The 24,595-nt window shown below is 40.9% G+C and overlaps 2 protein-coding genes across 6 annotated transcripts in view; one reads left to right on the plus strand and one right to left on the minus strand.

The window, feature by feature from the left end:
* The window catches only part of LOC309617267 (uncharacterized protein), a 42,101-nt gene extending 20,909 nt beyond the window's left edge, over positions 1-21,192 (plus strand). The window contains exon 7 of one of the 3 annotated variants that reach the window (XM_082369301.1): positions 13,155-21,192. In XM_082369301.1, coding sequence (XP_082225427.1) covers positions 13,155-13,254 — 100 coding nt within the window. In that variant the 3' untranslated portion in view covers positions 13,255-21,192. Of the gene's footprint in view, positions 1-75; positions 7,415-13,127 lie in introns of those variants that run through there. The other 2 variants (XM_082369302.1, XM_082369303.1) reach the window with 2 other exon arrangements.
* Positions 1-24,595, minus strand: part of LOC309617261 (zinc finger protein 550-like) — a 148,315-nt gene that overhangs the window by 98,886 nt on the left and 24,834 nt on the right. For all 3 annotated transcript variants that reach the window (XR_014237869.1, XR_014237870.1, XR_014237871.1), the window contains one exon: positions 7,552-8,434. The gene's annotated coding sequence lies outside the window, so the exon portion shown is untranslated. Of the gene's footprint in view, positions 8,435-24,595 lie in introns of those variants that run through there.

Consider the following 24,595-nt stretch of genomic DNA (forward strand, 5'->3'; position numbering starts at 1 on the left):
GGAACTCGAATTAAGAAACTAGACACTCACAGGTCTGTACAATTAATGGGCACCATTCTAACTGCTATATATAAGTTTGCCTCCAGCAGGTTAATATTTCCCACAAATGTTCCCCTGCAACTCTTCTGTCCTGGAGATTGGGTCCTACTGAAATACTGGAAAACTAAGCATCCAGAAGACCAGTCCATATTTGCTGGGCCAGACCTTATAAGGAATGACACAGGGAACAGAAACCACGCTGTTGAAGAAAACCATGACCAATATCATCCAAATCCTGGCTGATTCCAGATCCCCGATACTGACTTCACTGAATGGGCAGTGAACCCCAACAGATCTTAAGTTGCTTTCAGAAGGAAGTTACGAGAAAGAAATTAAGGTGAGGGACTTCCCTGGTGGTCCAGTGGTTAAGAATCTGCCTTCCAATGCAAGGGACGTGGGTTCGATCCCTGGTCGGGGAACTAAGATCCCACATGCCATGGGCCAACTAAGCCCGCGCACTCTAGAGCCCGTTTGCCATAACTAGAGAGCCCGTGTGCTGCAACTGCTGAGCCCACGCACCACAATGAAAGATCCCGCGTGCTGCAACTAAGACCCGACACAGCCAAATAAATAAAATAAATAAACTATTTTTTAAAAAAGAAATTAAGGTGAATGGTACCAAAGCTCTTGTTCAGTCAATAGGATTGTCTGCTGGCTTTATAGTACTGTTAACCTAACTGCATGCCTGACATTTATGACTGAGGAACTCTAATCTTTGTGGGGATATCTATGCTCCTAGTGGGATGGCTACAGTGGTGACTTTGGCAAAGTAAAATTCTTCAGAAGGTAATGCTCCAAGGCCAAGCAACAAATAATTAGCTCACTAGATCACCAAAATGAGTGTCCTTTTCTTTTGCTATAGTTCCTCTGTGATTTTATCCTTCCAGGTTTGGAAGAATAATTAGGATTTCTCAAACATTGGGAAAAACAGGCAATCTTTCTAGATGTTGGCTATGTCATCTAAATCCTTTTTCTGTACGTAATCATGCTGACCCCTTGGTTGTGCCTGTCATCAGTTTTTTGGCCATCCTGAACTTCACTATGATTATGATTAAAAAAAAAAAACAAACTTCAGATGTACTATGGGAAAAAGTTGACTCGTTAGCCAAAGTAGTCCTAGATAATCGTATAGCTCTAGATTATATACTAGCTGAACAGGGTGAAGTTTGTGTTATTGCTAATACCTCTTGTCATGTATACATTAATGCCTCAGCTGAAGTGGAAACTCATATAGACAAAATCAGGCAACAGACTACTGGCTACAGCAAATATCCCAGAAGTACTGGGTCCAAACGGGTTTCCAGGACTATTTTCCTGGATCCAATCTCTTAGGAAATATGTGCTCATGGATCCCATCAGGAATAAGGTGTATATTAGAGGGATTACTTAACTAGGTGGTGTTGTTTTATGCTTGCTAGGATTTATATTCCTTCTTGTCAAAACTCTATACTTGCTGTTTGTTTCATATGTTTAAACCCAAAACCCCAACCCATATGAACATAAAGGCCCAGAACCAAAGCCTTGGCCTCATCTAGGGAATCATGAGTATTTGCAATCAAATAAGAAACAGTTTCATTCCTCCCTCAAACCCATATCAGGCCCATGCCTCTCTTCTGCAGGAAGTAGCCAGAGTGGTCATTGCCCCTCTTCACTTAAGACTGAGGAATGATCAAAAGACGGGGGGTGGGGGTGGTGTGATGAATTGGGTGATTGGGATTGACATGTATACACTGATGTGTATAAAATTGATGACTAATAAGAACCTGCTGTATAAAAAAATAATATTCAAAAAAAAAAAAAAAAAGATGGGGGATTGAAACTGTGCCCTATAGGGTTAAAAAACCCATCCTGAAACCGTGCCCCATAGGGTTAATAGAAATTGGTGACTAACAGAAATTCTTGAACTTGTCTGACAGAACAGAAGATAACAGAGCAGCTAGTTAAAAACACCTTGGCTTGTAACACAACAAAAGTGGCTGAAAATAGATGAAACCAATGTGGCCAATCCGAGTATGCACAGAATAGACTCGGTTGTTTGATACGTGACCTTCAACTTTACGGCCCCAAATTCCCCCAAACGTTTCATACCAACTCCTCCTGAATTTGCACGTGTCCCTGAAAGCATGTAGCTCCATTGTGCCTGCACAGAACGATGATTATTTCACCTTTTCCTGCCTCCAATCACCTTCCCTATACCACTGACCACACTACACTCTTCACCCATAAATGGCCCAAGTTCCCCATCTCCCAAAAGGTGTATTTGGTATTTTTTCTCCAGTCTCCTCACTTGGCTGCCTTGTACAAATAAAAATAAGCCCTTTCTCTGCTGCAAACCTCCACATCTCAGTATTTGGCTTGCTGCACATTGGGCAAACGAACCTGGTTTGGTAACATGTTTTTCTTCACATAAAATTTGTTTCTATAAATGCAAAATAAACGAGACTTAATTTTCTCTGAATGAGAATGAATGTTAACTTTTTACAACTAGAGAAATTTAGAAACATACTAGACTTTGGCTAACAATACATGCCCCTCCCCCCCTTTGCAAAACATATAGGAACACCACCAAAAGCACTTACGCATAGCAGCAGCTATCATTCTCAAACTCAGCATCTGGGAACCCATCTTCCCTGTCTTACTGCTCATCACATGCTTGTAGCAAGAAGTCTTTAGAGTGAAACCTGTGAGGTTCAGTGTGCTTACTAGGGGTAAGTGAGAGATGTTTTCATAGAGGGCTGGTAACAGGAGGAGAAAGGAAAATCTCCAGCAGCCCTGAAGCAGGTGGACAAGTGTGGTGATAGCCTCTGGTTCCCTTAACAAATGTCTTTCCTTTCCTGTTTTTGTCTGTTTGTCTGCTATCTGTCTCTAAATTTTTTTATCTTTCAACATCAGAAAGCCTTATTATTTTAAAAAATGCTTATTTATTTATTTTTGGCTGCATCAGGTCTTTGTTGTTGCGCACAGGCTTTCTCTAGTTGCGGCGAGCAGGGGCTACTCTTTGTTGCAGTGCACAGGATTCTCATTGCGGTGGCTTCTCTTGTTGCCAAGCATGGGCTCTAGGCATGCGGGCTTCAGTAGTTGTGGCTCATAGGCTCTAGAGCACAGGCTCAATAGTCGTGGTGCATGGGCTTAGTTGCTCCATGTTATGTGGGATCTACTCATTGTGGTGGCTTCTCTTGTTGCAGAGCACGGGCTCTAGGCACGTGGACTCAGTAGTTGTGGCTTGAGGGCTCTAGAGTGCAGGCTCAGTAGTTGTGGCACACGCGCTTCGTTGCTCAACGGCACGTGGGATCTTCCCAGACCAGGGATTAAACCCATGTCCCCTGCATTGACAGGTGGATTCTCGACCACTGTGCCACCAAGGGAAGTCCCGCCTAATTATTTTAAGAAAATAATCTTCATAGATTTCCTGAAATACATTCCTTAAGAGAATGTGAAACCTATCTGGAGGAAAAAAAAAAAAAGCTACTAACCCAATTGTTGTTTGCTGTGAGAACAGTGGCTGCAGGTGTGGAAAAGGGGGATTCTGAACCCTGGGTAAAGGTTTTGAAATGCCATAATCTCATCTTTTTGGTGGAAAGTGATTAATCACTTCATCTGTAATTGCAGTAATAGTGTCTGCAAAGGGATTTGAGATCATTTCTGGAAAACATTTGTGAGTTATGCAACCACTGAAAGCTATTAAAAGTGATTAATAAAGATATCTAACAGGAGAGCAGAACAGATAGGGAAGAAATTACTTTGGAAATAAACAAAAATCCTAATGGAAAAGGAGCAGAAGACACTGAAATCTAATAGTTGAGAGAAGAAAGAAAAAAACTGAGCACATCCTATCCATCTTTCTTAGTCAATTCAGCGTTTGAATCCAAAATATGACTTCTTTCCATTCCTGAGAACCCTTGAAGGTATTGAAACTGATTGGGTGAGACGGGAATGAGCAGTGTTGGAAAAAATAGCAAACAATGTTACAAATGAACAGGAACTTCCAGTTTTCATGTTTGTTCAGTGCTTCAACATATATTCATTGTGTACCTTGTCAGGCACATTCCTAGATATATATGAGTGCACAGAACATAATAAGTAAAAAAATGCTTCCTCATGGAAATTGCATTCTGGTTAAGGGAAACACACAACAAGCAATGTGCTAAGTTGTTAAATTACGTAGTATCTTAGACAGTAATAATAGGTCTTAGGGAAAGAGCAAAGAAGAACCACACAGAGGTGAAGAAAAGTATAGGGAGTAGGGAAGCATTGCAATAGTAAATTGGGTCTCCATAGTAGGAGTCAGGTGTAGATGAAATTTGAGGAAATAATTAAGGTGGTTAGTGATAAAGTCTTTATTTATTCCTTCACAAACGTTATATATTTATTTTCTTGCTGTATTTCACTAGAGAGAAACACCAATGTAACACTGAATAAAAGTGCATAGAGGAGTTCACAATGTGCGGGGAAGTATTTTATAAGACACAAAGAGGTATGACATTTGCAATCGCACTTTTGTAGAAGCATTTTATAAGATAAAAGAAGATCCTTCTGTATTAGTTTGATCTCCCTCTCCTCTCCATCTCTCTCTCCTCACACATACACCAATTAAAAAAACAAAAACAAAAACAGAACAAAACAAAAAAAAAAACACTGGAAAAAGTATTTTGAACTGAATAGAAAAAAACAACAGAAGAAAATTTGTGAGAGGTTTCTTTTTTGTTGCATTCATTCATTATTTTTTTATGTTTATATTAGGTTCACGTGTATAACACTGATTCATTATTTTTGTGCATTATGAAATGATCACCTCAATAAGACCAGTTACTATGTTTGAGCACTGGTTACAATATTATTGACTATATTTCCTATGTGCAAATTACATCCTCATGACATTCATTTTATATCTGGAAGTTTCTACCTTGTAAGTTGCTTCACCTATTTTGTCCACTCCCTCAGCCCCCTCCCCTCTGGTAACCATGAGTTTGTTCTCTGTATCTATGAGTCTGTTTCTGTTTTGTTTGTTCATTTGTTTTGTTTTTTAGATCCAACATAGAGGTAAAATCATACAGTATTTCTTTCTCTGACTTATTTCACTTAACATAACACCCTCCAGGTCCATCCATGTTGTCACAAATGGCACGATTTCTTATTTTTTATGGCTGAGTGATATTCCATTGTGTGTGTTATACATATACACACACACACACACATACATACCACATCTTTATCCATTCATCTATTGATAAACTTAGGTTCCGTCCATATCTTGGCTATTGTAAACAATGCTGCAATGAACATAGGGGTACATATGTCTTTTCAAATTAGTGTTTTTGTTTTCTTCAAATACTCTGAAGTGTAACTGTTCAACCATTGATAGTTCTATTTTTAGTTTTTTGAGGAACCTCCATACTGTTTTCCACAGTGGCTGGGCCAATTTACATCCCCACCAACAGTGTTTGAGGGTTCCCTTTTCTCCACATTCTGGTCAACACTTGTTTCCTTTTTTAAAAATTTATTTTATTTATTTATTTTTGGCTGCGTTGGGTCTTTATTGTTGCATGTGGGCTTTCTCTAGTTGTGGTGAGCGGGGGCTACTCTTTGTTGCCGTGTGTGGGCTTCTCATTGCAGTGGCTTCTCTTGTTGTGGAGCGTGGGCTCTAGGCACATGGGCTTCAGTAGTTGTGGCTCACAGGCTCTAGAGCACAGGCTCAGTAGTTGTGGCACACGGGCTTACTTGCTCCACAGCATGTGGGATCTTCCCAAACCAGGGCTTGAACCCGTGTCCCCTGCATTGGCAGGCAGATTCTTAACCACTGCACCACTAGGAAGTCCTGTTTTTTCTTTTTGATAAGCCATTCTGACATGCGTGAGGTGGTATCTCATTGTGGTTTTGATTTGCATTTCTATCATGATTAATGAAGTTGAGCACCTTTTCATGTGCCTGTTGGCCATCTGTATGTCTTCTTCGGAAAAATGTCTATTCTGCTCCTTAGCCGTTAAAAAAAAAATTTTTTTTTTTAATATAGAGTTGTATGAGTTCTGTATATATTTTGGATTATCAACCCCTTATTGGATATATCATTTGCAAATATCTTCCCCCATTCAGTAGGCTGCCTTTTCATTTTGTTGGTGGTTTCCTTTGCTGTGCAAAAGCTATTTAGTTTAATGTGATCCCACTTATTTATTTTTGCTTCTGTTGCCATTGCCTGAGGAGACACATCCAAAAAAATATTGCTAAGACTGATGTCAAAGAGGTTACTGCCTATGTTTTCTTCTAAAGAGTTTTATGGTTTTGGGGTCTTAAATTTAAGTCCTTAATCCATTTTGAGTTTATTTTTGTATATGGTGTAAGTGGTCTAGTTTTATTCTTTTTTTAAAAATAAATTTATTTATTTATTTATTTATTTTTGGCTGCATTGGGTCTTCATTGCTGCACACGGGCTGTCTTTAGTTGCGTCAAGTGGGGGCTACTCTTCATTGCGGTGCGCAGGCTTCTCATTGTGGTGGCTTCTCTTGTTGCGGAGCACAGGCTCTAGGCACACAGGCTTCAGTAGTTGTGGCACGCGGGCTCAGCAGTTGTGGCTCGTAGGCTCTAGAGCACAGACTCTGTAGTTGTGGTGCACGGGCTTAGTTGCTCCACGGCATGTGGGATCTTCCCAGACCAGGGCTCGAACTTGTGTCCCCTGCATTGGCAGGCAGATTCTTAACCACTGTGCCACCAGGGAAGACCCCTAGTTTTATTCTTTCACGTGTAGCTACCTAGTTTTCCCAACACCATTTATTGAGGCAACTGTCCTTTCCCAATTGTATACTCTTGCCTCCTTTGTCATAGATAAATTGACCATATGACTGTGGGTTTACTTCTGGACTTTTTACTCTGTTCCATTGATCTATGTGTCTATGTGACAGGACCATACTGTTTTGATTATGATAGCTTCGTAGTATGGTTTCAAGTCTGGGTGCATGATACCTCCAGCTTTGCTCTTCTGTCTCAAGACTGCTTTGGCTATTTGGGGTCTTTTGTAGTTCCATACAAATTTTAGAAATATTTGTTCTAGTTCTGGTGAAAAATGTCATTGGTATTTTGATAGAGATTGCATTGAGTCTGTAGATTGCTTTGGGTAGTATGTATATTTTCATGATATTGATTATTCCAATCCATGAGCATGGTATATCTTCCCATTTGTTTGTATCATCTTCAATTTCTTTCCTCAGTGTCTTATAGATTTTAAACTACAAGTCTTTCACCTCCTTGGTTAAATTTATTACTAGATATTTTATTCTTTTTGATGCAACTGTAAATGGGATTATTTTCTTCATTTCTATGACAGTTCATTATTAGTGCACAGAAATACAACAGATTTCTGTATACTAATTTTGTATTCTGCAATTTTAGTCAATTCACTTAGCTCTAACAGTTCTTTGGTGGAGTTTTTCGGGTTTCTATATATACAGTGTCATGCCATCTGCAAATAGTGAGTTTTACTTCTTCCTTCTGTAAACCGAAATTTCAGAAACAGAGACCTGATTGAAATAAAAAGGCATTTATTTGGGGTTTATTAAGAATGTAGTCCAGGAGGGAATTCCCTGGCAGTCCAGTATTTAGGACTCTGCCCTTTCACTGCCAAGGGTGCGGGTTCAATCCCTGGTCAGGGAACCAAGATCCCGCAAGCCGCCCCTTGCCCCAAAAAAAGTATTTAGTCCAGGATACACAGAGTCAAGGAGCATGTGAATTGTATTCTACTATACTACAAAATGGAGAAAGCTTAAAATGGAAGGCAAAAACTGCAAGGCCATAGTGAGTTACATAGTTGTCTGTCAGGAATTATAATTGGAGCAAGCAAGAAATAAGGGTGCTTGTTAAGCAAGGATTGGTTGGGGTCCAAAATGGTTGCAGAGTTACAAGGGGAAACTTTAGACCAAAAGGGTGCAGCTGCTGGGTGTTCTAAATATGGCTGATGGTGTCCTTGGGTTTGGTACAGTTCAAAGAAAGTTCAAATTCTCAGTGACGCAGGGATGTGTTTGAGATCTGATCCTCAACGGCTGCTCAACTCCATTTTGTATGCCTGAGTATGATTACACCATTACAATTTCAATTTGTCATTCCTCAAGGTAAAGATTTTATGACAGAGGAATAATTCCAATATTAGGATTATCAGGATTACAGAAAACATGAGGAAGGGGTAAAAAGGCTTATTGACCCTCACTGTGACAAAGGCAAGTGTATAGGTACCTCAGTTAACAAAAAGAAAAACAGTTTGAAACTATCAACAAAGTTGGGGTTACAGGCCTGGTCTCGACTCTTGCGATGAGCTGTCTACTCAGATGTCATCTGCTTCTGACCCAGGGAAGTTTTTCTTGTTTTGACGTAGGTCATCAATGGGTTGGGAGGTCCATTCAGGATTGGTAGCCTTTCAAAAATGAGAAACGTGACTCCATGAGTGAACACCAAAGGTTTTGCTGCACATGGCTTAGTGAACAACCTGTTAATACCTGATTAACAACCTCTTTCCACTGAGGTTGCAAAGCATCTCCAGGGAGGTGTCTTTTCCAATAAATATAGTCACCTGGTTGTAAATTGTTTTCTTTAATGGCTTTGTCTCCTGGGAACTCACTTTTTTTTTTTTTTTAAAAAGGTTACTCACTTTTAAAAGATTCTAGTACTAGTAAGCATGAAGCTTTAATGTTTTTAGTTAATTCTTGGCAATATGTTAAGAGGTCTCCTTTAACCACATTGGGCTCATGTAGTGCATTACATATTTTCATTGTTCTTCCCGTAATTATTTCAAAGGAAGAAAGTCAGTGCTTACCAAAGGGGGTAGACCTTAGGCTGAGCAATACCAGGGGCAGGGGTTCCAGCTATGGTAGATTAAAAGATTCAACTAGTTTAGCCAATTAAGTATTTTTAAAATTATTATTATTGAAGTATACTTGATGTACAATGTTGTGTTAATTTCTGCTGAACAACAAAGTAATTCAGTTATACATATATATATATTCTTTTTCACATTGTTTTCCATTATGGTTTATCACAGGATGTAGTTCCCTGTGCTACACAGTAGGACCTTGTTGTTTATCCATTCTATTCAATATATATTGTATAATAGTTTGCATCTGCTAATCCCAAACCCCCAATCCATCCCTCCCTAACCCCTTCTCCCCCTTGGCAACCACAAGTCTCTTCTCTATGTCTGTGAGTCTGTTTCTGTTTTTATACATAAGTTCATTTGTGTCATATTTTAGATTCCACATAAAAGTGATATCATATGGTATTTGTCTTTCTCTTTCTGACTTACTTCACTTAGTATGATAATCTCTAGTTCCATCCATGTTGCTGCAAATGGCATTATTTCATTCTTTTTGATGGCTGACTAGTATTCCATTGTCTATATGTACATCTTCTTTATCCATTCTTCTGTCGATGGACATTTAGATTGTTTCCATGTCTTGTTAGCCAATTGAGCCTTAATGGTTCTATATGTAAGTTCCACTAGCCTGGAGGACTGTGAATGATAGAGGCAGTGGAAATACTGGGGGGGAAATAAAAGGCCAAGTTTTACAGATTGACTGAATAACTTGCCCTGTAAAATGAGTTCCTTGATTACTATGAAGCTCAGATGAAATACTCCATGTAGAAATTATTTTTTCCAAAAGAATTTTGCCTACCAAAAGTGCGATAACCCTGCAACATGGAAATGTTTCAATCCAGTGAGAAAACATGCATACTAGTACAACTACATATTTATATCCCTGAGATGGTGGCAGTTGGATAAATTCCATTAACCATACCTCAAAGGGTCCTGAAGGCAAAGGAAAACAATCTTTAGAGAAATGGATGGGTTTACCTGGATTACATTTTGGACAAAGGTTACACTTCAAATATACTTCAGTGGCTATTTTGTGGGATGGTTTTCAGTAGCATTGTTTTGCACGTATCATTTTATCTGGGCCCCCATGTATGTTCAATAATATGTTCCTGGAGGCTATGAGTCAAAACTGGAGTACTGTTAGACCCCTACCATAAATTATGATCTTCCCAAAATTTACATCCCCGGTATAAGATTTGTCTCATTCCTCTGGAGAAACATTGTTTTAGGTTTCTGCCAGTAAATCTCGTAAGCTAACATAAGGTTAGGTAATAAAGCTTTTTTGAAGTGGGTCAGAGAGCAGCAGTCATTGCTACAGTATCGGCTAAATTATTTCCTTTCCTTTGAACCAAGCCTTGAATAACCTGAGATATTTATAATGGCCAGAAGTTTTAGTATTTTAATAGCTTCCAGAAGGTCCAATATATATTGGCTATTCTTAATAGTTTGTCCTGTGGAAGTTAAAACAAACAAACAAAACCCTTTGCTTCCATATAATACCAAAATCATGGGTAACATCAAAAGCATATTGACTGGGACTTCCCTGGTGGCGCAGTTGTTAAGAATCCGCCTGCCAGTGCAGGGGATGTGGGTTCAAGCCCTTGTCCAGTAAGATCCCACATGCCGTGGAGCAACTAAGCCCGTGAGCCACAACTACTGAGCCCATGTGCCACAACTACTGAAGCCTGTGAGCCTAGAGCCCACGCTCCACAAGAAGAGAAGCCACCGCAATGAGAAGCCCGCGCACCGCAACGAAGAGTAGCCCCCACTTGTCACAACTAGAGAAAAAGCCCCCACGCAGCAACAAAGACCCAACGCAGACATAAATAAATAAATAAAATTTTAAAAAAAGGGGGGACATGGTGGCTGATGCCTCTTGTTTGAAAAAAAAAAGCATACTGGCTATCAGTATAAATATTAACAGTTTGATCTTTTGCTATAATGCAGGCTCAAGTAGTTAGAGGCTGTCTTTTTGAGAAGCCTGCATGCCTGAAGAGCAAAGAAGTTAGTTATCCACATATTGGAGTAAAGTGAAGTCATTTGGGAAAGTAACATCTGCAAGGTATGATTTTAAGGTCTGAGAAAAGTAAATAGGACTCTCCGTATATCCCTGGGGCAATACTGTCCAAGTGTACTGTTGGTCATTCCAAGTAAAGGCAAACAAGGATTGGCTGTCTGGATCCACTGGCATAACAAAGAAAGCACCACATAAATCAGCCATGTGAAAACCTTGCTGTCTGTGGTAACTGCAAAAAGGCATATGGGAATTAAGGACTACTGGATGGCGGGATATGACTATATTATTGATGGCTCTTTAATACTGAACAAAATGCCTCTTCCATTAGGTTTTCTAACTGAGAGGAAGGAGGTATTGCAAGGACTCGTGCAAAGAATCACTAGACCTTGTTTAATATAGTCTTTTATGATATGTTGAATTCCTTTTATAGGTTCCTGTTTGAGGAGATATTACTTGATGTTGGGGAGGGGTTAAGATGAGTCTACATCTATTTTGATTGGGGTTGCTGCATGAATTTTCCCTCTATCCATAGAGATTTGGGACCGTAGTGTTTGTACAAGTTCATCCTTTCTTGGGGTTATGATTGATATGAGAAAAATGATGGCAGCTTCACATTCAGGGCCTTAATTTGTGTCATTAGGACCTTGTTGATTGGAATGTTCTTCCAGATTTAAAACATTTCCCCCTTTTGTGAGAAGGAAACATGTGCATTATGGGCCTCTAAGAAGTCTCTTCTGAGGATGTGTACAGGAGTGGAAGGAAGAAGGAGAAGGGAATGTGTGTCTGTGACAGGCCAAGTTGGAATGGAGTGGGTTGAGATTTAAAAACAGTCATTGGGTGCTTAGAAACTCCCACCATTGAAATTGTTTTAGTACTCCACAGAAGAGAATGTTTCAAAGTGGTGGGACTGAGAACAGAAAGAGTGGTACCCCGTAAGAATTAAAGCTCTATCTGTTCTCAAACAATGGTGAATTCAATTTCTCCAGAGTGTTAGTGAGAAGAAAGGGAGAAACCCCAGGTATTTCCTTGGAGCAGCCCTAGGCGAGACAGAAAGGAAGTTGCATAGGACCTTTGTTTGGAGAAGGGCTAGCAGGATTTTGTTTTCTCTCTGAGTGACTTTCAGAATTTATAGCAAGCTCTTTTTAAAATTCCCAGGCTTTTTTTGCAATAATAGCAAAGGTACCTTTGAAGGTCTTCTGTGTTGGAGGGTCTTTCATTGTAAGATTGGAGGCGTGTTGGCCTTTTTTGGCCAGTCAATTGCTGAAGCTGTAAACTCATTATTTGAGTAGCCTTCTTCTTAGCTATTTTTGTATGGTCTTGGACAGCTGCTGTGCCATACTGCATAAATCATGGGCATCCATGGCTGCCCAATTTCACTGATGCCTTTTAACTAAAGTGGCAAGTTCTTAATCTAAACCATTCATGAGTTGGTATTAACATCTTCCATTCCTGAATACTGTTTGAAAGTTTTTTGAAATCTTTCAAAGAATTCAAGTACAGGTTCCTTAGGTTTTGAGTACACAGTTGGATATGTTTCAATCAGTAATATTTGGGGAAACTTCTGGAATAACCAGTAAAGGGTTTTGGCTAAGTCTTTGGCCCTATCTTGATCTTCAGCTGTTTTCTTTTGGAAGTCTTCTATAGGTTTCTTCCAATCCGCCTTATTAAGCCATTCTTTTGCTCTGCCTTCCCCTACCAGCATGTGTATAAGTTGATAAGGATCAGAATAGCCTGGTTCATAGGTTTGTATAACAAGATTAAGTTGTTTGGCAAAGGAAATGAGGTCCAAAAATGATCACAGAATTCTTTAGCTATAGCCCTAAGTTCACGTTTACTCCATGGGACAAAGACAATAAAGGGTTCAGGTGGACTTCGTTTTAATAGGGGCTGCCAGGACAGGGGGGTTGAGTGAGGTTTAGTCTCAGGAGTGTTAACTGATGGAGGAGGAGGAGGAGGGTATCTGGTGGAGAAAGAGAAGAGAGGGGGTAAGTTAAATAAAAACGGAGTTTGGAAAGAGGTGGGTAAAGGAATGGAGGAGAAGGTGCAGAATTGGGAGGGGAATAGGAGTGGGGTAAAGAATTTCATGATTTCTTAAGTTTAGAAACAGTCTGAGTCAATTTTTAATTACAGCTTGGAGGGAAGCAATTTCCCCAGTATTATGTTTAGAGGCCTCTAAATATCAATTAAAACATGTTTTCTGGGACCTCCCTCGTGGCACAGTGGTTAAGAATCTGCCTGCCAATGCAGGGGACATGGGTTTGATCCCTGGTCCGGGAAGACCCCACATGCCACGGAGCAAGTAAGCCCATGTGCCACAACTACTGAGCCAGCGTGCTGCAACTACTGAAGCCTACTCTCTGCAACAAGAGAAGCCACCGCAATGAGAAGCCCGTGCACCGCAACGAAGAGTAGTCCCCGCTCATCACAACTAGAGGAAGCCTGTGCTCAGCAATGAAGACCCAATGCAGCTATAAATAATAAATATTTAAAAATATGCTTTCCATTAATTTTTCTCTGTTTCTGGTATTTTTTTCTAGGCATGCATGAAGATTGACAAATTTGGGAATTTCAAAAGCTCCCCATTTTGGCCAGGGCAATTTTAAATCATACCAGGTTAAATGGACCCATTTAGATAGGTCGTTACAGGATGAGGGCCCATAGGTGTTAAACACAAAGCTGACAGGGTTTTGTTTTGTTTTGAATGAGAACTTGGCATTATTCTGAGTACTCATCAAAATCAAAAGAAACCTGAAACCCGAATCTCCTACCAAGTGGCACAGATTAAAACAAAACAAAATAAAACAAACAAACAAAAAACTCCACTCCCAAAAGGGAGGACTAAAGTCAACACTGAGAGACACCCAATTTTATTTATGATCTAAGCCTTGACCAAATGAGAGTTTTGGGTTCAGGAGAACTCTCTGCAGTCTTTATGTGAGTGAAAAGATGGCTAAACGCAATGGGTCCATGTAGGTACTGAATGCCAACACCAAGTCTGAAGAAGTGCTGGAGGTCACACTGGGTAATGCCAACTACACCAAGCAATGTTAACCTAAATTTCAGAAATGGAGACCTTATTGAAATAAAGAGGCATTTATTTGTGGTTTATTAGACTACAGCCTGGGAGACACAGGTTCAAGAAGCACCTGAACTATGTTCCTCTGGATTACAAAATGGAGGAAGCTTATACAGGCAAAAAACTGCAAGGGCACAGTTAGTTACATATGTTGTTTGTAAGGAATTATTTAGAGATGGCAAGAAGAGTGCTTGCTAAACAAGCATTGGTTGGGGTCTGAAATTCTTGCACTGACAAAGGGGAACCTTGAGACCATAAGGTTACACACGGCAGATGTTGTTCTAAATATAGCTGTAGGTGTCCTGGGGTTTGGTACTTCACAGAAAGTTCAAGTTCTCAGTGGTACACGGATGTGTCTGAGACCAGAACCTCAATAGTCTTCCCAATCCGTTTTGTACACCTGAACTATAATTACTCCATTATGATTCCAATGTTTCCTCACTTTGCAATTTGGATGCCTTTTATTTTTCTTGCCTAGCTGCTGTGGCTAGGACTTCTATGAATGGTGGTGGGGGTACATCCTTCAAGGACTGAGGTTTAAGCCACTGGGGCCATGTACCTATTTCTCCTATCCAAGAGCCTCAGAACTGTTCCCTAGTTTCCCCACACTGGTAGAAAGGTGTCCCCACCCTGTCCCATACTCTCACATCTCAATGTGCTCATGGTATCCATTACAGGAGTGCAAAATCACATTGTTTTAAATGGAGTTCACATGATGTAGCCTTGAAATAAGGGGAGATCAGAACATGTTATCTTTGTCATTTGCAAAGGGCAGGGTGACTTTGAGACAGATGTGTGCCTCTGTGAGCCTGGCGCTGCCTTCCAGCAGGGCAGGGATTTCAACACTCACACAGCTTGTGATTATCTATGTGCTGAGATTCTCCTATTTGGGGATCCAAAAGTGAAAAGGAGGGTAGAATCCCACACCTGATTTAAACCAAATTGAAAACAAATTCATTTTTCCTTAGCAGTGTTCCTTCTCAGATACAGACTTTTCCCATTTTGCACTCTCTCTGTGGCTTTTGGATTAAGAGACCTGACCCACGTCAAGCATTTGTTCAATCGCTATGGAAGGCAGTCCCCATTGATTAATATTGTGTTATTGCTACATTAAATGAAAAGCTACTGTCTGTGCTGCCTACATAAATACTGCCCATTGTCATGCACAACCCATTGACAACATGCAGAAGTAGTCATTTTTTTGTGGAAGTGGGTCTAGTGGTGAAGGGTTGTGCTCAGAGCAGAGGACAGAAGTCAGGAAGACATGTATACCAAAGTCAAATCCTTCAAGGACTTTGGGGAAACCCCTTCTTACACTTGTTTAAGATCTATACACTTTTGGTCTCTTTTCCATGTATCAATATTCACTGAGCACCTAGCACAATGCCTGGCCCATACTAGGTGTTCAATAAATATCTACTGAATGAATGAATGAATGAATGCCCTCATCCAAGCAAGGTGAATATATATTATTATATTTTATGGGTACTTAGAAATTATATAATGCTCTTTAAATCTTTGTAAAGGCTAACAGGCTGAGTCTTTTATTTGTGGGTATGAAGTGGCAAATTTGGGAGAGAGAAAATAGCAACATGTTTAGGCTGTTTTCAATGGGTGCAGCCTCTATGTATAATGAACCCCCTCCCCGTGATTCATGATGAATGATCAAACTTACCCTTGTAATTTAGCCCTGTGAGAAAGACAGCCATTGCCCAGACATCAATGCACATAACTGTACCGCCACCGCCCTCTAACTTATTCATTCTAAATGTCTGGACACAACAAGGAGAGAAGCATTCAGAAACAGTGATCAACACAATGACATATTTCGTCTCGGGTAGGTTCACCCCAGATCTTCTCTTTCCCACAAACCTAATACTACAAGCAACTTCTTAGAAAATATTTGGACATAAAGGTAAAAGTCCAACAAATTTTTTTGTTCAAAAGCGTTGAGAATGAAGCTATAATAAAAATTTTGTGGCCACAATACTAAAACAGACAGCAACACACGTTGTGCTCTATTTGTAACCATGGAGATCAGCTCCAGCCCAGATGGGGCTGATGTAGGCACTGCATCCCCGCCTCAGGTGATCTTGTGGTATGGGGTACTCCCCCTCTTCAGTTCTGTGCAATCCAATTAACAAATACTGACCTGACTCCGGCCAATCATGGCTGGATTGCCCACAAAGCCAGGTAAGCATTTGCTGGGGTGGAAGCAGGGACAGGGGAATGGGGCATTCAAGAAAGAATCAGGAAGGGAATTCCCTGGTGGTCCAGTGGTTAAGACTCCCCACTTCCACTGCAGGGGGCACGGGCTTGATCCCTGGTGGGGGAACTAAGATCCCACAAGCCATGTGGCATGGCGTGGCTAAAAAAAAAAAAAATCTGGGGCTTCCCTGGTGGTGCAGTAGTTAAGAATCCGCCTGCCAATGCAGGGGACACGGGTTCGAGCCCTGGTCCGGGAAGATCCCACATGCCGTGGAGCAAGTAAGCCCGTGCACCACAACTACTGAGCCTGTGCTCTAAAGCCTGCGAGCCACAACTACTGAGCCCACGTGCTACAGCTACTGAAGCCCACATGCCTAGAGCCCGTGCTCGGCAACAAGAGAAGCCACTGCAATGAGAAGCCTGCGCACCGCGATGAAGAGTAACCCCCGCTCGCCGCAACTAGAGAAAGCCCGTGTGCAGCAACGAAGACCCAACACAGCCAAAAAAAATAAAATAAAATAAATAAATTTATAAAAAAAAAATCTGGAAATCTGTACCCATCATTTTATTTATGGAGTGCTTGCTATTGCCAGGCACTGCCCCTATCACTGGATAAACAGCAATCTTTCTCTCCCTCATGGAAATTACATTTTTGCATTAATTAAAAATTTATTTTCCAACTGAATATTGTTTTTATTTTGAATTATTTGGGAGGGTACCACAATCATTTTAGTACTGTAGCCATAAAATTTTTATTATAGCTTCATTCCCAGCATGAAGTAACGACTTTTACCTTTTTGTTTGTTAAATATTTATTTATTTTTATTTTACTTGGCCGTGTCAGGTCTTAGTTGCAGCACGTGGGATCTTCGTTACAGCGTGCAGGATCTTTAGTTGCTGCGTGTGGGATCTTTAGCTGCGGCATGCTAACTCTTAGTTGCTGCATGTGGGATCTAGTTCCCTGACCAGGGATCGAACCCGGGCCTCCTGCATTGGGAGCACGGAGCCTTAGCCACTGGACCACCAGGGAAATCCCTAAAGACTTTTACCTTTATGTCCAAATATCTTCTAAGAAGTTGCTTGTAGTATTAGGTTGAGTTTTTAAGTAGGAATGATCACTGCTCTAAGGGTGAGAGAAGTCTCACATAAATCCAAGAAGTTTGGCTTTAGGCGAAAGATGCAAAGTCAATAGCAGGAGTAATTAACAGCAGTACTATCGGGAGTTAGGTGTCACCAGGCTGAGTGAGGTATTGCAGGCATCTCTAAGTGGAGGTGTTAAGTGGGCATGTGAAATACACCTGGAGTTCAGGTAAGGAGGGGGTTAATGTAAAGATACCCATAAGCAGGAGATTGGCACGTGGACTATGTCAGACTTAAGAGGTACACCCCACAGGTTATGTGGCAATGCCATTAAGGCTGAAGGGAGGGTATTCTGCATGGACTGGCTCACTTGCCTGGACCCCTGGAGAGGGGTGGTGGCTGTCATCATCACTAAGACAGGTTAGGAAGTACAGCGACCATGAGACAGTGTGTGTGTGTGCATGAGTGTGTGTGGGGGGGGTGGGGGGGGGAGGCTGTCATCATCACTAAGACAGGTTAGGAAGTACAGTGACCATGAGAGAGAGAGAGAGAGAGAGGTGTGTGTGTGTGTGTGTGTGTGTGTGTGTGTGTGTGTGGTGTGGGAGCTGGCTTCAGATGAAGATCCAGGAGTGACACGAAATTCCAAGGAGGTGAATAAGAGATTTATTGAGAGGCAAAGCAGTAAATGGAATCAGATGATACTGAGATAAGACCTGGTGCTGTTTTCCTCTCTACAGGCTCAGAGTTTTGTGATAACTCCTGGTGAAGCCTATAGAGTGTCAGACTGGATGACAGATTAGCTAAAGAGTAAATAAGGTCAATTTCTACCAAACATACAAAGAAGAACTTATACCAATCCATCTCAAAGTCTTCCAAAAGACTGAAGAGGATGGAACACCCCCAAAGTCATTCTATGAAGCCATCACCACCCTGATACAAAAACCAGACAAAAACACCACCAAAAAAGAAAATTACAGGCCAATATCGTTGATGAATATAGATGCAAAAATTCTCCACAAAATATTAGCAAACCGAATCCAACAACACATAAAAAAGATCATACAGCAGTATCAAGTTGGATTCATCCCAGGGTCACAAGGATGGTTCAACATATGTAAATCAATCAATGTAATACACCACATCAACAAAAGAAAAGACAAAAACCATGTGACCATCTCAATAGATGCAGAAAAAGCATTTGATAAAATTCAACATCCATTCATGATAAAAACTCTCACCAAAGTGGGTATAAAGGGAACATATCTCAACATAATAAAAGCTATTTATGGGATTTCCCTGGTGGCACAGTGTTTAAGAATCTGCCTGCCAATGCAGGGGACACGGGTTCAAGCCCTGGTCCAGGAAGATCCCACATGCCGTGGAGCAAGTAAGCCTGTACGCCACAACTACTGAGCCTGTGCTCTAGAGCCCGCGAGCCACAACTACTGAGCCCGCGTGCCACAACTACTGAAGTCCATGTGCCTAGAGCCCATGCTCTGCAACAAGAGAAGCCACCAGAATGAGAAGCCCACGCACCGCAACAAAGAGTAACCCCCACTCACTGCAACTAGAGAAAGCCCGTGCACAGCAACAAAGACCCAACGCAGCCAAAAAAAAAGCTATTTATGACAAACCCACAGCCAACATAATACTCAATGGTGAAAAGCTGAAAGCCTTCCTGCTAAAATCTGGAACAAGACAAGGATGCCCACCCTCACCACTTCTATTCAACATAGTATTAGAAGTCCTAGCCAGAGCAATCAAACAAGAAAAAGAAATAAAAAGTACCCAAATTGAAAGGAAAGATGTAAAATTCTCCTTATATGCAGATGACATGATACTATATATTGAAAACCCTAAAGACTCCACACAAAAACTACTAGAACTGATAAATAAATTCAGCAAGGTATCAGGATACAAGATTAACACACAGAAATCAGTTGCACTTCTTTACACTAACAATGAAATATCAGAAAGGGAAAGTAAGAAAACAATCCCTTTTAAAACTGCATTAAAAAAGTTAAAATACTTAGAAATAAACCTGATCAAGGAGGTGAAAGACTTATATGCTGAGAGCTATAAAACACTGATAAAAGAAACTGAAGATGATTCAAAGAAATGGAAAGCTATCCCATGCTCTTGGGTTAGAAGAATTAATAGTGTTAAAATGGCCATACTACCCAACGCGATCTACAGATTCAATGAAATCTCCATCAAATTACCCATGACATTTTTCACAGAACTAGAACAAAAAAATTCTAAAATTTATATGGACCCATAAAAGACCCATATTGCCAAAGCAATCCTGAGGAAAAAGAACAAAGCTGGAGGCATAACCCTCCCACACCACAGACAATACTACAAAGTTATAGTCATCAAAACAGCATGGTACTGGCATAAAAACAGACACATGGATCAATGGAACAGAAGAGAGAGCCCAGAAATAAACCCACACACCTATGGTCAATTAATTTTCAACAAAGGAGGCAAGAATATACAATGGAAAAAAGACAGTCTCTTCAGGAAGTGGTGGTGGGAAAGCTGGACAGCCACATGTAAATCAATGAAGTTAGAACACTCCCTCATACCATACACAAAAATAAACTCAAAATGGCTTGAAGACTTAAACATGAGACATGATACCATAAAACTCTTAGAAGAGAACATATGCAAAACATTCTCTGACATAAACCATAGCAATGTTTTCTTAGGTCAGTCTTCCAAGGCAAAAGAAATAAAAGTAAAAATAAACAAATGGGACCTAATCAAACTTATAAGCTCTTGCACAGCAAAGGAAACCATGAACAAAACAAAAAGACAACCTACGGACTGGGAGAAAATATTTGCAAACAATGTGATTGACAAGGGCTTAATTTCCAAAATATATAAACAGCTCATACAACTCAATAACAAGAACAAAAAACAAATAACCCAACAAAAAAATGGACAGAGACCTAAATAGACTTTTCTCCAAAGAACATACAGATGGCCAATAGGCACATAAAAAGATGCTCAGCATTGCTAATTAGTAGAGAAATGCAAATCAGAACGATAATGTGGTATCACCTCACACTGGTCAGAATGGCCATCATGAAAAAGTCAACAAATAAATGCTGGGGAGGGTGTAGTGAAAAGAAAACCCTCCTATGCTGTTGGTGGGTATGTAAGTTGGTAAAGCCACTATGGAGAACAGTATGGAGGTTCCTTAAAAAACAAAAATAGAGTTACCATATGATCCAGCAATCCCACTCCTGGGCATACATTGGGAGAAAACGCTAATTCAAAAAGATACATGCACCCCTATGTTCACAGCAGCGCTATTTACAATAGCCAAGACATGGAAACTACATAAATGTCCAACAGCTGGAAGGATAAAGATGTGGTGTGTGTATACACACACATACACACACACACACACACACACACACAATGGAATACTACTCAGCCATAAAAAAGAATGAATTAATGCTATTTGCAGCTACATGGATGGACCTAGAGGTTATCATACTAAGCAAAGTAAGTCAGAAAGAGAAAGACAAATACCATATGATATCCCTTATACATGGAATCTAAAATATGATACAAATGAACTTATTACAAAACAGAAACTGGGGCTTCCCCGGTGGCACCGTGGTTAAGAAGCCGCCTGCCAATGCAGGGGACACGGGTTCGAGCCCTGGTCTGGGAAGATCCCACATGCCACGGAGCAAGTAAGCCCGTGCGCCACAACTACTGAGCCTGTGCTCTAGAGCCCTCGAACAACAACTACTGAGCACGTGCGCCACAGCTACCGAAGCCTGCGCGCCTAGAGCCCATACTCCGCAACAAGAGAAGCCACCGCAATGAGAAGCCTGCACACCCCAACAAAGAGTAACCCCCGCTCGCCACAACTAGAGAAAGCCCGTGCACAGCAACGAAAACCCAATGCAGCCAAAAATAAATGGTAATAAATGAAATATTAAAAAATCTTAAAAAACAAAACAGAAGCAGACGTGAAGGTTGGTGAGTTGGTGCAGAGTTCGTCTCAGCACACGTGGCCACGCTGGGATGGATTCCTCCTCATCTTCCTCCGCAGCGGGTTTGGGCTCGGTTGACTGGCAGCTGCAGCATTTCATGGAGGTAGAGTCTCAGAAGCAGCGCTTCCAGCAGCTGGTGCACCAGATGACGAAACTTCGTTGGGTAAAGTGCATGGACAAGCCTGGGCCAAAGTTGGACAGTCCAGCTGAGGCCTGTTTTGTGAACTGCATTGGGCACTTCATTGATACAAGCCAATTCAACTTGAATCAACTGGAAGAGACCCAGAAATCCAAGCCAGTCTTCTCAGAAAGCCATTCTGACTGACCTCAGCATTACCACTTTGGAAAAGGAAGATAGTTCAAGAAATGAAGAGCAGTTGATGGGATGGTTGAAGAAAAGGCTATAGGGGGATCCGCTCCCACCTTTGTCACTCTTGGGACATCCTGTCATCTGAGAATGAACAAAGACCAATTTTTGTGTGTGGGGGGTTTGAGGGTCAAATGTGTTTGGGGTTGTGTTTTTTAATGCTAATCTTGGGAAAACAATTGACAGATGAATGGAAAACTCTACTAGATGTATATTACTGTATATGGGACAAAGCTTTTCTCATAGTCCCATTAACTGCTCCCTACAATTTTAATAGTGGAACTGCTCTATAATTTGATAGTGGGACCACATAGGTAATAATCTGTTATTTCTGTGGATTCATTTCAGATTTCTAGAGAGATCGACATACATCTTTGTGTCTCTCAGAAAGGGCAGCAGCGGGGGAAAGAGTAATTTGGTACTTGACTGTAGGCCTCCTTATCTAGTGTTTGACTATCAGTGCTGGAAAAAAAGATGTATGGAATATTCATACAGTACATTTCACCTTTCCAGATTATCTCTCTCCCTTATACTGTGATTCACTTAAATATCTATATAAAGTACAGTCTTGAGCTAGTACAGGTAGCCTGAGAGTCTAGAGGCCTTTGGTTAAAGGAACATAATTCTCATACTAAACTGCCACAAGGAAGAAGTTAACTTACCCTGTATATCAGGGTCCAAAAAAATTTAAAGATGTGCCTAAATGACAAAATAAGTTATAAAGATTTAGGCCACTCAAAAACTAACAGCAGTTTCAGGTAGAGGTGCATGCCTAATGTAAATCGGCATAGTTTCCGTTTAGTGCGTTCTTTTAATCACTGAAATAAAAGATTCTACAAGAAAAAAAAAAAAAAACAGAAACAGAAACAGACTCACAGATATAGAAAACAAACTTACGGTTACCAAAAGGGAAAGGGAGCGGAGGGAGGGATAAATTAGGAGCTTAGGATTAACAGATACAAACTACTATATACAGATAAACAACAAGGTCCTACTGTAGAGCACAGGGAACTATATTCAATATCTTGTAATAAACCATAATGGAAGAGACAAGAGTAAATGAGGTCAGCTGGGAGTCTCTTGGGCTGTGGTGGGAGAGGTGGGGTTGGGCTTTGGATGAGAGGAGGCAGATAGAAAAAAGGTGTGGCTGGTGTAGAGTAGGCACATGCAATACTGGAGAGGACGTAGGGCATGTGACTTCCACACAAGGTCAAAACCTGTGTTCCTGTTTTATCGGGTTGGCCAAAAAGTTCGTTCAGGGTTTCCCGTAAGATGCTACCGAAAAACCCCAACCAACTTTTTTGGCCAACCCAGTATTTTGTAACTCTTGCAGTTTTAGGTTTTTCTGTATATGTCTATGATCCATAGTTATTTAATTTTTATAAGTTCTCTTTGCATACCCAATTGCATACCCAACTGCTACCGCACACTGATCTAACAAATCATTCTTTCTATACCAAATTGCTTTTGTTCCTTCACTGAAAAACAACTGATCAGTTGTGTGTATGTTTATTTCTAGACCTCCTATTCCCTTACATTTATCTATTTGTATTTACGTTAGCACTTTCTTGTTTCCAGGTTGTTTTGACTATTCTTGGTCCTTTGCACTTGCATTTTCATTGTAGAAGCCACTTCGCAATTTCTATTAAAAAAAAAAAAAAGAGGGGCATCCCTGGTGGCGCAGTGGTTTAGAGTCTGCCTGCCAATGCAGGGGACACGGGTTCGAGCCCTGGTCTGGGAGGATCCCACATGCCGCGGAGCGGCTGGGCCCGTGAGCCACAACTGCTGAGCCTGCGCGTCTGGAGTCTGTGCTCCGCAGCAAGAGAGGCCGCGATGGTGAGAGGCCCGCGCACCGCGATGAAGAGTGGCCCCCGCTTGCCACAACTAGGGAAAGCCCTCGCACGAAACGAAGACCCAACACAGCCAAAAATAAAATAAATTAATTAATTAAAAAAAAAAAAAAAAAGAGCTTACCGAGATTTTGACTTGGATTTCACGTAACACACAGATCAATTTAGAAGGAAATATTGAGTGTTACAATCCGTAAATGTGAGATATCTCTCCTTTTACTTGGATCTTAATTTTTTTTTCTCTAATTTTTAAAATTCTGTTTACCCATCTTGCATGTATTTTTTACATCTGATGGTATGCTCAATTTTAATTGTATTGACTATATTTTCTTATATTTTTGTATTTTTCCTACTCTGGCCTTTGGGTACTTATTCCTAGTGAGGCTATCCCTCTCAGAGCTAGCTAATTCTTACAGGTAACAAATCCTTCCCCTGTAAGCATGCTTGTTATACACAAACTGACCAATCTGGAGCCCGCACCCCCAACTATAACCTTATCAAATTCACACACCAAACCAATAATCCTCCCTGCCCTATACCATACCTAGCTCTGGTATAGGTACCTAGCTCTGGTACCTATACCAGAGCTAGGTACGGGACAACGAGGGTCCACCCTTCCAAAACGGAGCCTGCTGAAAAATTTCAAACTGTCTGTCTTAGTCTTATAGGTCTGCTATAACAAAACACCATAGACTGGGTGATTTATGAAGAAAAGACATTCATTTATCCCAATTCTGGTGACTGGAAGTCCTCCGATGCCATAAAGGTGCCTCATGATTGGGTGAATGTCCTCTTCTGGGTGGCAACTAGGGATGACCCCTGTAGCCCAGAGTCTGCCAGAATTTTTCAAGGCTGTGAGCCATGCTCTTCTTGACCTTCCTGAGCAGAAGGTGGAGGCCCAGCATATGCGGCCCAGTATGACATGCTGTGCTTCCTGTTTCTAGGGAACCGTGTAATGTCCTTCTTCATAATAACTTCCATGTCTGCATGTCTCACAGTGCATGATTAAAACAAGTCCCTGGTACATTTCAACACAGACATTTGGGGAGGGGAGGGGGGATCTGAAGTTCTCAACTGTTTATTGCTATTGC

Source organism: Balaenoptera borealis, assembly GCF_965194805.1.
Source record: "Balaenoptera borealis genome assembly, chromosome: 19".
NCBI classification, from domain to species: Eukaryota; Metazoa; Chordata; class Mammalia; order Artiodactyla; family Balaenopteridae; genus Balaenoptera; species Balaenoptera borealis.